Source organism: Schistocerca nitens, chromosome 2, assembly GCF_023898315.1.
Source record: "Schistocerca nitens isolate TAMUIC-IGC-003100 chromosome 2, iqSchNite1.1, whole genome shotgun sequence".
Taxonomy (NCBI): domain Eukaryota; kingdom Metazoa; phylum Arthropoda; class Insecta; order Orthoptera; family Acrididae; genus Schistocerca; species Schistocerca nitens.
In genome coordinates, this window is record NC_064615.1 from 57,030,912 (window position 1) to 57,044,412 (window position 13,501).

Consider the following 13,501-nt stretch of genomic DNA (forward strand, 5'->3'; position numbering starts at 1 on the left):
ATTTGTTAAATCTGACAGACAACATTGCAATATCAGGCACTAAAGGGCATACAACTTGTGAGAAGCTACAGGTGATTGGCAACTCTGTAGCCGAAGAGCTACGTGACGAAGAGAAGAATCGGAGATGTTCTTACAGACAGACAAAAGAAGTTAAACATAGTACGGTTCACTCTATTCGTACCACGCCAGGACAACCAGATTCACGACGAGCACGTAGAATCGCACCAGAGAGATTGACAGAAACAAAGGCGATATTCGAGGAAATGTTACAGTCGGGAATAATTCGCCAGTCAGACAGTCCGTGGTCTTCACCCCTACACTTAGTATGTAAGAAAGTTGTATAATGGAGACTGTGTGGGGATTACCAAGCATTAAACTCAAGAACCATTCCAGATAGATACCCAGTACTTAATATACAGGACTTCACATATGCTTTGGCCGGCGCGAAAATTTTTAGTGTCGTTGATTGCAAGAAAGCATTCAACCAGATACCGGTGGCTCCAAGAGATGTTCAGAAGACAGCAGTGATTACACCACTTGGATTACTCGAGTTTTTATTTATGCCTTTTGGCCTTAAGAACACATCACAGACTTGGCAGCGTTTTATCGACAAAGTGATAAAAGGATTAACATTTTGCTTTGCTTATCTTGATGACATCTTGGTTTTCTCTCCGGATAGTCAAACACATGAACAGCATCTGTGTCAACTTCACAAGCGTCTATCTGACTACGGAGTCGTTTTAAATGAAAATAAATGCATCATGCACAAGAACCAAGTCACTTTCCTCGGCCATACTGTGTCATCAGAAGGTATATTGCCTCTGCCAGAGAAGATCGTGGCGATACTGGCCCTTCCGAAACCGACAAACTACCAACAGCTACGATGATACATGGGAGTAATAAATTTTTATAGACGTCATCTGTCAGCAATGGCTATGGTGCAAGCACCACTCACTGATGCACTCAAGGGACGCGACGCCAAAGGTCGATGAATAATTAAGTGGACAAAGTATTTAATGATCTTCAAGCAAGCCGCAGCAAACCAATATTGCTCGCTCACCCTTTTCACTACGCACAGCTATCTATTCTTGTAGACACGAGCCAGTCAGCAATAGGGGTGGCACTGCACCGGCGTGTAGAAGGGCAATGGCAACCACTACGGTTTTTCTCTAAAAAGTTACAGGCTGCACAACAGAAGTGGAGCGCGTATGACAGAGAATTGTTTGCGATCTATGAAGCAATTCGATACTTCAGCCCACAAATAGAGGCTAGACCAGTGACTGTGTTTACAGACCACAAACCCATAACATTGGCTTTTAAAAACACCACTGATAAGTGCTCACCAAGACAGTTCCGTTATATTGAGTTCATAAGTCAGTTCACGACAGATATACACCATTTAATAGGTGCAGAAAATTTAGTGGCTAACTAATTTTTACATATTTGTGGGATTTGACAAATTATAGACTATGATAAACTTGCAGTGGAACAGACCAAGGATGCAGAGCTATGACAGCTGTTAAACGACCCGTCTACAGGTCTGAAGTTCGAGCAAATTCTGGTGCCTAACTCCAAGCTGAAGCTGTGGTGTGACTTTTCTCAAGGCAGACCAAGACCATTCATTTCAGAAATATTGCGCAAGACTGCATTCGACAGTGTCCACACAATATCGCACCCAGGAGCCAACGCTACAATCAAGCTGCTGACAGACCGCTATGTGTGGCCTTCTATGAAAAGAGACGCGCGCCGTTGGGTACGTTCTCATTCCTTGTCAACAAAGTAAAGTAGGACGACATGTGCGTGCTGATATTGGAGATTTTCAAGGTACCTCTGCTAGATTCGCACACGTTCACATGGACCTGGTTGGACCTCTCCCACAGTCAGAGGGTTACAGATTTGTTTACGGCCGTAGATAGGTGCACAAGATTGGCAGAAGCAACTCCAATAGTTGATATTTCAGCCGAAACTACTGTGAAGGCATTTCTTTGTATGTGGGTTGCCCGTTTTGGATGCCCCCTTCATGTCACAACTGACCAAGGACGTCAGTTTGAATCTACGTTGTTCCTCGAGCTATCCAAAATGTGCGGTTTCCAACGCCACCACATGACTACCTATCACCCTGCCAGTAATGGTATGGTCGAACGATGGCACAGAACACTCAAAGGAGCATTGATGTGTCATCAAGAGAGATGGACGGAAACATTACCATTAGTGTTGTTAGGCGTGCGGACAGCTCACAAACCCGATATTGGTGCATCAGTTGCCGAGATGGTTTACGGCGAGCTGGTACAGATTCCTGCAGATTATTTAGTACCAACATCACTACCTAGATCAGAGGGTCTCACACACTGGGTGCAGCAGCTAAAACGTCACTACCTAGATCAGAGGGTCTCACACACTGGGTGCAGCAGCTAAAACGTCACTGCACAAATATACGTTGCCCGCCACCTTCTCACCATGGCAACCGTAAGGTGTTTGTACACAAAGACTTATACAATTGCTCTCATGTAATGTTGCAAACAGACTCAGTCAAATCGCCCTTACAACCACCATATATGGGCCTATTTCAGGTGCTGAGTAGAAATAAGCATACCATGGACATAATGTTCAATGGTGTTCCGACAAAGGTATCGATTGAATGTGTCAAACCAGCATGGGTTTTACCCTCTCCGACCTCTGACACCACGCCTGTGCATCAACACATGATGGACGCAGAGCATACTGAAACACCGCTCAGTACATCGTCCGAGACAGGTGAATCATCACCACAAACAACGTTGTCACCGCCCCTGAGACACCCGACACACACCAGAGCTGGACGTCGTATAAAATTCAAGTATCAAGATAACCTTGGGGCTCCGCACCTTAAGGGGGGGGGGGGGGGAGTTGTGTGGCAGTGATATTTTTCATGTCTGGTGCAAAGTGATGTCAAAAGGGTGCGAGAGTGTTTTTCTGGTCATGTGTTGTTTTTTATCTTTGCTGTAAGACTATAGAGTCTCCTAGTTTTTGTTACTTCTCTGTGGTTTCTTTTAGTTTCTTCTCATTGTGAGTTTTTGCGAATAAATATTTTTTCATTAACACATTATACTGGACAGCTATGCAATTATTTGTTGTAGCAAGTCACCTACAGGGGAAAAGACATATTGAACATTTTGTAATTAAGCATAACTCGCTGTATGTATGTATTTAAATAAAAAAATAAGAAATCATGTCAGTGGTCAGCATTTTGCTATATTTTCTGCTGAGATGTACTATAACTGACTCACTCCACATCATTGTGAGAGGTTGCAGTTCTAATCCATGGAACATGCAAATAACTAACTCACTGAATTTATATAAAACACAATACATGATACAGTTCAGTCTGCACAAAGTCTGATTACACCATTACAAATAATGTATGAGGGTAAATCAGTTAATGAACCAGAATATTCTATATTCTTAGGTGTTTCTATTGATAATAAGCTGAACTGGAAGTGACATGTTACAGATTCTCTTAAACATATAATCTCTGCAACTTTTGCGTTATGGATAATGTCAGATTCTGACAACAAAAATATCAGAAAGTTGGCTTATTTATCTTCTTTTCATTCGCTTATGTCTTATAGCATCATACTCCTGGGTAACTTGTCACTGAAGAAAAAAGTGTTTCTTTCTCAGAATTATGTAATGGGGTATTATGCATCCACTTTAGAACCTCTTGTAGACAGCTCTGTAAACAGTTGGGCATACCGAAAAATTTATTTTTTCTAGATTTTGTCTTCATCTTATGATACTTTTATAAGTTATTTCAAGTTTATTATTATTATTATTATTATTATTATTATTATTATTATTTGATGGTGTTTCGTTCAGTGTTAATGTTGCTCTATCCTCCCTTGAGTTTTAATATTCTGGTTATAATGAAGGAATTTCAAAACAGAGCACAATAGGCAGCTTCACTTGACTAGTGCGGATCTTAATGTTGCTGATGTTACTGTCCAAGATTCTGTTCATGTTGCATAAGAATTTACAGTTATCTAACTCTAGTTCTTCCCAGTTTATGACATTTCACCGAAGCTAATCAGATCTATCAACCATCCTCTCTCTTGGTGAAGCATATTTGAATTTTGGCAATTAGAAAACACCAGGTATCTTGTTACAGAATTTTAAGTGCAGAAAGCTTAGAAAAATTTAATAACTTATCAGAAATTTCAGAGACTCTTTTTCTGACAAAGGGCTTAGCTAATTCTCTATATTTTTTCAGTATATGTAATATACATATAGTTTGTGTTTTTTTTATCAGTTTCATTAACATAAAACAGATATATCAGAGATGTTAAATGTCTGTGAACATTTGCAGGCTGAAGAACGAGCATTACATGCTATGGAACGAGAAAATACTCGTGCACGAGATGTTTTGTTTCGTGTACGATACAGAATAAATGACCTTGCACAACGTAAAGAGCTACAGGATTCAGAAATAAAGTGTGTGCAGTCTTCTAAAGCCCAAATACACCAACAGACTCAAAATTTAGAAAAGGAAGCTATTCGCCAGGAAGAAATACTGTATGGTTTGGTATGTTCTATTAAATATTGAAGTCTGATAATATAAGCTACTGAAATGAAGATATTACATTAGAAAATATTTGGAGCTACATTTTAAAATGAACTTCAGACAAATATTACTTTTATTCCATAATTAGTGTGTTATGGGTTGGAACTGATTGAACTTTATGGATAAGCAATTGAACAATCATTCTTTCCTTCTCACCCTTTCTGACAAGTCCCCCCTGACTGACTGTTCTGTGTGACTTTTCCGAAATCTACCCCTTTTGTTAGAACTCTCCAGTCATTTTCCTTTGTCCTTCTTCCTTCCTCTTCAATCTTTCTGCTGGAAGAAGGAGCCACTGGCTCCGAAAGCTTGCCTGATTGTAACCTTCTTTTATGTGCGTGTTCTGCTGCCGCTTGGTGAGTAAATTTTTTATCTATGCAATTACATTATTTATGCATACTTAGTAGTTTAATCTTTTGCATGACTCAGGTTAATACGAATGCTAATTTGTGTGTTCTGAACTTCTGATTATTGTGGCTCACATTAGCAAATGTGTCTCTTGTTTGACGGTAAGGGTGTGGATACAAATTTAAACATTTTGTGAGATGTCCTCTGTCAATTGATAGAAGGAAGACCTTAGTGGATCCATGAAGTCTTGGCAGTACATGTCCTTGTGGTGGCAGTCTCCTTTATGGACTCCCCAAGGTCCACAAAAATGGGGTGCCATTATGCCGCATTGACAGTAACATCCGGGCTCCTAGGTATTTGCTGTCAAAATACCTGATGGAGGTACTAAGTCCTTACGTGGGTAAATGCACTTTGAGCACTTTGAGAAACAGGCCATGATGTCATCCAAATGGAAACACATCTGCTTTTTCTATTATTTGAATGACATGTTCATCATCTGGTCCCATGGAAGGGACAAACTCCTTGAATCCTTGTACATCTGAATATACATTCCAACATCAGATTTGTTATGGAAACTGAAGAAGAAGGAAGGCTAACATTCCTGGGCTTCGTGGTCAAGAGAAGATCTAATGACAACCTGAGCCATGGCGTGTATCAGAAGAAAACACATTCTGACCTGCATTTACACAGAAATAGCTGCCACCATCCTGCACAGAGGAATGAGGTATTAAATGTACTAGTACACATGGTGCACACCACCTTAGATGCATGGAGCCTGCCCCAGGAACAGGACACTTCATAACTCTGTTTCGAAATTTGGATACTCAGAAGGAAAGATTAAGCATGTTCATTGCCCCACCACTATAGGACAACCTGTGGAGATGGAAGAAATCACGGAGGAAGAGGTAGCCACAGCCTTTATGCCATAACCGGCATGCTATCAGGAAAAATCAAGTGCATACTGAAAAAGTGCTGCATAAGAACTGTCTTTTGTCGTTTCAATAAAATATGGGCATTATTGGAGAGTGTCAAAGATAACCTCATTTTGCAGATGGCCATGGTCTTGAGACAGTTCAGTATCTGCACCTGCAGACATGGATGAAGTAATACACTTTCCTTCCCACCATTAATTCAACTATGAAATAAGTTGATAAATGAAAGTTGCAGTGACTACCTGGCGGAAGGCTTCTGGTAATTAACTGATGTCTCCACCTATTAAATGTGCCAGAGTGATCCCATCCCAGATGTCCAACATAACCATCAATATCTGCTTAAAGCCTAAGGCCCTTCCCACAACCTCTTCCCTCAACCTCTTCCCTCAATCCATTTCCCTCTTCAATCCAATGACACCCTGCATGCCCACCTTCAACATGCTCCTCAAAATCCACAAACCCTATAATCCTGGACACCCCATTGTAGCTGGTTATTGTGCCCCCACTGAAAGAATTTCTGGTCTCATTGACCAATATCTCCAACCAACTGCCTGTAATCAAAGAGACCAGCCACTTCCTTCACTGACTCTCTACCACCCCACCCCTTTACCTCCAGGATCCCTACTTGCCACTGTTGATGCTACCTGCCTATACACCAACATGCCTCATGCCCTTGGTGTTACCCCTATTGAACACTATCTTTCCCAACATACTTCAGACTCCAACCCACTACCTCATTCCTTGTACACTTTACTAACTATATCCTAACACACAACTACTTCTCCTTGGAGGGAAGGTATAAAACAAATCCACAGCACAGCCATGTGCACTTGCATAGTACCCTCATATACCAACCCTTAAGGGCTTTATGGGCCTTCTAGAGGAGACTTCCTGGCTTCCAGAACCACAAAACATCTATTCTGGTTCAGGTTCAGTGATTAGATCTTTTTAATTTGGATTCGGGACCAAGACACCCAATTTCATTCCTTCACAACCCCAACAGCTCTCCCATCCACTTCACCTAGTCTTCCTCTACCTAGCTTACCACCTTCCTGGACATTACCTCCTCCTCACTGATGGTTTTATCCACAGTTTTGTCCACATTAAATCCACTACTACTAACAGTACCTGTATTTTGACAGCTGTCATCGCTTCCATGCCAAAAAGTCCTTCCCACTCAGTCTGGCCACCCAGGTGTGGCATATCTACAGTAACAAGAACTTCCTTGCTCAGTGTGCTGAGATCTTCACAAACAGGTGTCATTCACAGACCTAGTACGCAAGTAGATCTCCCATGCCATTTCATGTCACACCCCAATCCTCCCACCAACCCCAAGAACTATTTACAAAGGAGTGCCCCATTTGTCACCCAGTACCAACACGGACTGGAACAACTGAACCACATAATTTATGAGGGCTTTTATTACCTATCATCATGCGCTGAAATGAAGGACATCCTATCCAAGATCCCACCTCTCCTAAAATGGTGTACCATTGACACCACAACATCCTATTCCATCCTTACACTACTCTGATCCCAACCCCTTGCCACAGGGATCATATGCCTGTGGAAGGCACAGGTGCAGGACCCTTTCAATTCCTCCACCCTGTGCTTCCTACTCCAGTCCAGTCACATACTTATGCTACCCCATCAAAACACAGGCCACCTTTAAACAAGCATGCCATGTCATATATTAGCTCTGTTGCAATCACAGACACAGACTTTTATATTAGTATGACTACCAACCAGCTATCTGCCAGAATGAATGGCCCCTGCCAAATTGTGGTCAAGAGCAAATCAGACCATCCTTTAGCACAGCATGCACCTGAACATAACATTCTTGATTTCAATGGCTGCTTCACTACCCAAACCATATGGATCCTCCCCTTCACCTCCAGCTTATCTTAACTGTGCAGATGTAAATTATCCTTACAACACATTCTCCACACCCATAATTATACCGGATTCAACCTTTGGTAACCTACTGTCCCACACCCTCCATCCAACAGTATCCATCCCCCCTGTTCTATCACCTCCTCCCTATTCTCATTTCCCAACCTTTTTGTGTACCACCATCTGTCAGTGCACCCAGCCATATTTCCCCTTCCCTGCTCCTCTCCTTTTTCACTCCCTGTATCCCTGCCCAATAGCTTCCTGACCCTGCTCTTGTTAGCTGCCTAGTCCCCACATGCTCTATCAGACAGCACACTCCCCCCCCCCCCCCCCCTCCACACACACATAGAGATTGCTTCTTCCATTCTAAATAACAATTACATTCTAGTCTGAGCTGCAGGAGATGGCAGCCATGTGTGCATGACATGTGTTTGCTCATGTGAATGAATGTGTGTTTGTTTCTTTTTCTGAAAAAGACTTTGGCTGAAAGCTACTGTGTAGTGTGTCTTCGTTGTGCCTGTCTGAAACTTAACATATCATCTTTACTTAAGTGGAATCTACCTTTTCCTTATAATTTCATATTCCAACCTGGAGTTTCCTTTGTTTAAGAATACATTGAATATTGCAGGGAAAGGATTCTGCAATGTTGTGATTGGATTCTAAATTTTACTTTTGTTTTAAACCAAAACTGCAAACCTAGTTTCAGAAAAACTTAAGTTTTCAAGTGTTACACACCTGTTAATGCAATCACATACAGTTAATTAATTTTTTCACAATGAAATTTAAGTCCAAAGTAAAACCTACAAAGGAAGCTTTCATGAAACGGGGCAGTTAAAACAGTTTCAACAAGAGCCATACATGTAATCATGTTTTTACATTCATTGCAGAGAACAGTTCTCTCTACAATACAAATAATGCGAAAGTAAGATATGCACATATTCATTGTTTTTGTTTTTATAATTGTGTACAAAGACTGACTTTGTAAGTATCACTTTTGATATTACTTTGAAAATGCAATACTAAGTCAGCTGTTTATGCTTCCATTAATAAGTGCCCTTCACTTGAAAGTGGATGCTTGTTATTTCCACCTGCACTCAAAACTGACAAATTATATTTATGTTGAAGACTGTTGGCACAGTCAGTATAATTCAAATTGAGGAACCACCTGCCATTACAGGCCAGACTGTAATTTATTGCTATATCCTTTATTATTCTTGTAGGACTATGAAGTGCAGCGGCTAGAATCCCGAATAGCACGAATGAAAGGCAAGACTGACGAAGAGTCCAGAGCCGCTGAGGATGAAAAACTTAATGAAATGCGCAAGATTTTGGATGAGAAGACAGAGAAAGTGACTGTGCTGACTGCAGAGGTCCAGAGAGTTGATGTAAGCATGTGTAGATAACTATACATAATTTTTCTGTCTTTTGTTTTAAATTAATATTGTGATGCTTGTGAATTTAGGTTATTGTATTCTGCCATGTAACAACTATATATGTCTTTCTCAGTTTATGCTATGTACCTGACATTGTAGTTAACATCTTACATTGTTGTTTTTGGTTATCAGGAGTGAGTGATGGTGTATATCACAAACACACTAGATTATTAAAGATACGTAATGACCATAATTGTGGAATCAGATGTTCAGTGGGTAGCTCTACAATCATTATAACTACAGCCAAAGTAAAGAGATTGACATAGTCATTAATACACGATGTCTAGTTTATCAAACATAACATAGAATTAATTTTGTCAGTATTTTGTTGACCTTTTCCAAAGCTTAACCACAAAAAGTAAAATGTGTGACGGCAGTGGTTTGGCAAGTTATTGTATAGGAAACAAACTTAGGTGCAATTAGGGTTACAAAAAACATTAATGATTTTTCATTTAACCTGAGTTATTTTCATAGAATTCTTTGTAACAGTGCAATCTGAGACTCCCAAATGTGAGAACCATTTCTGGGAGAATAACAGTAACTATGCTTGGAGTGCAAAAAGCAGTTTCAAAGCTTATGACAAATAAAATGAAATTTATTATTGTGATCTAACATTTTAATAACTGAAACTTAATTTAATAGAAAGGGAAAAAAGAAGTAGTGCTTGGCCATTTAAAACTAAGCTGGTATTTTGTCGTCATGATCATCATCATTTTTTGTGGCAGAATCCTTGAACATATTCTCAGTTTGAATATAAAAAATTTTTCTGCAAGGGAAAATCTTCTGTTCACAAATTATCTCTGTTTTACAAACCTTCATTCATGCAAAACTCATCTTGCCCTTTTCTCATATGAGATCCAGCGAACCATGGATAAAGGCCAACAGGTGGATTCCATATTCCTAGATTTCCATAAAGCATTTCACGTGGTGCCACACAGCTGGCTGCTAACAAAAGTACAAGCATATGGAATAGATTCCCACATATGTAAGTGGCTTGAAGAATTCGTAGGTAACAGAATTCAGTATGCTGTTCTCGATGGCAAGTGTTCATCAGAAACAAGGGTATAATCAGGAATGCCACAGGGAAGTGTGATAGTGTTATACTAAATAATCGGGTGGACAGGGTGAACAGCAGTCTGTGGCTGTTTGTTGATGATGATTTTGTGTATGGGAAAGTGTGATCATTCAGTGACTGTAGGAGGATACCTGATGATTTAGAGCAAATTTGGAGTGGGTGTGATGAATGCTAGCTAGCTCTATATGTAGAAAAATGTATGTTAATTTGGATGAGTAGGAAAAACAAACCCATAACGTTTGAATACGGTATTAGAGGTGTGCTGCTTGACAAAGTCAGTCGATTAAATTCCTGGACATAGTGCTGCAGAGCAGTATAACAAGGAATGGCATGTAAGGACTGTAATAGGGAAGGTGAATGGTCGACTTCGGTTTATTGAGAGAATTTTAGGAATGTGTGGTTCATCTGCAAAGGAGACCACATACAGGACACTAGTGCAACCCATTACTTACTACTGTTTGAGTGTTTGGAATCTGCTCCAGATCGGATTAAAGGAAGACATCAAAGTAATTCAGAGGTGGACTGCTAAATTTGTTTCCAATCAGTTGAACAATGTGCAAGTAATATGAAGACTCTTCAGGAACTTCAAGGAGCACTATTGAGAAAATTTAGAGAACCAGTATTTGCGGTATTTGAGATTGACTGTAGGGTGATTCTACTGCCGCATGTACATCTCGTGTAAGGATCATGAAGATAAGATTAGAGAGATGAGGGCTTATACAGAGGCATATAGACAATCATTTTTTCCTTGCTCTGTTTGTGAGTTGAACAGAAAAGGAAATGACTAGTAGTAGTACAGGGTACCATTTATTTATTTATTTGTTAAGTATCCATTCATCAAATATTTTATGTGGGTTATAGCTTACTTTGTACATTAGTACACAATTTCAAATACATGTTACAAAACAGTAACATTGATTCAATAACCTAAATAGTATAAGCACATGATACAGTACAGTAATCATTGAAATACAATACATTAATATAAAGTACAACCAGCACAACATAATTTATAGCACTAAATTATTTAATTGTCTAGATAAACAGCCTATTATTCACCAAGCAGCTGCAGTACACACACATAAAAACTGTTGTAATTGGCAAGCTTCCAGAGCCAGTGGCTCCTTCTTCAGGCAGAAGGGTTGAATGGGAAAGAAGAAGGGTGAAGGAAAAGGACTGGCGAGATCTAGGAAAAGGGGGTAGGCTTCGGGAAAGTCACCCAGAACCGTGGGTCAGGGGAGACTTGCTGTACAGGATGAGAAGGAATTAATCTAGGAAAAGGGGTAGGTTTTGGGAAAGTCTCCCCTGACCTGTGGTTCTGGGTGACTTTCCTGAAATCTACCCCATTTCCTAGATCTTTCCAGTCCTTTTCTTTCACCCTTCTTCCTTCCCCTTCAACCCTTCTTCCTGAAGAACTAGCCACTGGCTCCGAAAGCTTACCAATTACAACGGTATTTTATGTGTGTGTTCCGCCACCGCTTGGTGCGTAGCTTTTTATCTATCCAATTAAATAATTTTGTCAATAATTGATTTTTTTCATTCTAATATATAGTACAATAGATAAGAGAAGTATTTCAGACACATAATGCAAGATAAAAATAATTTAAATTTATGTCAACAGATTTTCATTTACCAAAGGAAATAATTTAAATTTATGTTAACAGATATTCATTTACAATATAATAGCACTTGTCCTGTAAATATGTTTTCAAAGCCACTTTGACTTTTTGTGTTTCTTTTATTTCCTTGATGTAGTGGGGAAGTTTATTGTAAAGTTTTTTGCCAGTTTGCATTGGTCCATTTTGTCTGAGTGTTGTGCTTGCATGTTTGCTGTGGAAGTCTGATTTTTGCCTTGTGTCATGTGCATGGACTGCTTGATTTGTACATACTATGTTGTTTTTAGTTTCTGAAATTTTTTGTGTATGTAATTATCTCAAGAATGTACAGGCATGGTAGCGGTAGTATCTGGAGTGTTTTAAAAAGGCATTTGCAAGAATTTCCGGGTGTGGCATTTTCAGTTGCCCTTATGATCCTCTTCTGTGCTATGAAGCAGCTTTTGCTTATTGTCAAATTCCCCACAAAAATTGCAGCAGTGATTCCACTAGGGCATAATACACATTTTTTAGTGTTTCTTTTGTTGGACAGGTTGCAAATATTTTTATGCCATAGCATATTGTAGTAAGTTTTTGGCTGATGTATTTGATGTGTGTGTGTCCCACTTCATGTTGTCCTGAATCCATAATCCCAGAAATTTTGTTTAGTTTACAGTTTTCAATTTTTTATTAAATAGATTTATGGTGGGGGGTTAATGGATGTTTATTGTGTGTTGTCTGAAGGTGCACTGCAACAGTTTTCTCTGTGTTAACCATAAGATTGTTTGTAGTGAACCATTTTATAGTGTGTGTGGTGCAATTTTGTACTTCCTATTGTAGTTCTGCAGCATTGTTGCCTATTATCAATACATTGAGTCATCAGCAAATTTTATGTATTTTTGGGAATCACTAGATTATTCTAGGTCATTGATAAATATTAAGAACAACACTGGGCCCAAGATAGAACCTTGGGGAACACCATACTTAATTTCTTTTCTTTTCAGTTGGTGGGAGTGCATAATGTTTTCTTCCTGATACATGATTTCAACTATCTGCTCTGTGATTGTTAAGCATGATGTCATCCACTCATGTGCCAGGCTCCTAATTCCTACATACTGCAATTTTTTAAGTAGTAACTTGTGGTCTATCACATCAAAAGCTTTCGTGAGTTCCAGAAATATTGCTGATACATGTTCTCTCTGGTCTGTTGCAGTCAAGACTTGGTTAACAAAGTCAAAAATGGCACTTTCTGTCGATCTGACTTTCCTGAACCCGTGTTTGGTATTTGATACAAAATAATTTTTTTTCTATGAATGAAATCAGTCTTTGTTGTTGCGGTCTTCAGTCCTGAGACTGGTTTGATGCAGCTCTCCATGCTACTCTATCCTGTGCAAGCTTCTTCATCTCCCAGTACCTACTGCAACCTACATCCTTCTGAATCTGCTTAGTGTATTGATCTCTTGGTCTCCCTCTACGATTTTTACCCTCCACGCTGCCCTCCAATGCTAAATTTGTGATCCCTTGATGCCTCAAAACGTGTCCTACCAACCGATCCCTTCTTCTAGTCAAGTTGTGCCACAAACTTCTCTTCTCCCCAATCCTATTCAATACCTCCTCATTAGTTACGTGATCTA

The 13,501-nt window shown here is 39.7% G+C and overlaps 1 protein-coding gene across 5 annotated transcripts in view; it reads left to right on the forward strand.

Annotated features, from left to right (window-relative positions):
- LOC126235713 (coiled-coil domain-containing protein 39) overlaps positions 1–13,501 on the forward strand; it is a 408,779-nt gene that overhangs the window by 236,864 nt on the left and 158,414 nt on the right. For all 5 annotated transcript variants that reach the window (XM_049944479.1, XM_049944477.1, XM_049944478.1 and 2 more), the window contains 2 exons: positions 4,343–4,558; positions 8,988–9,152. In XM_049944479.1, coding sequence (XP_049800436.1) covers positions 4,343–4,558; positions 8,988–9,152 — 381 coding nt within the window. The remainder of the gene's footprint in view (positions 1–4,342; positions 4,559–8,987; positions 9,153–13,501) is intronic.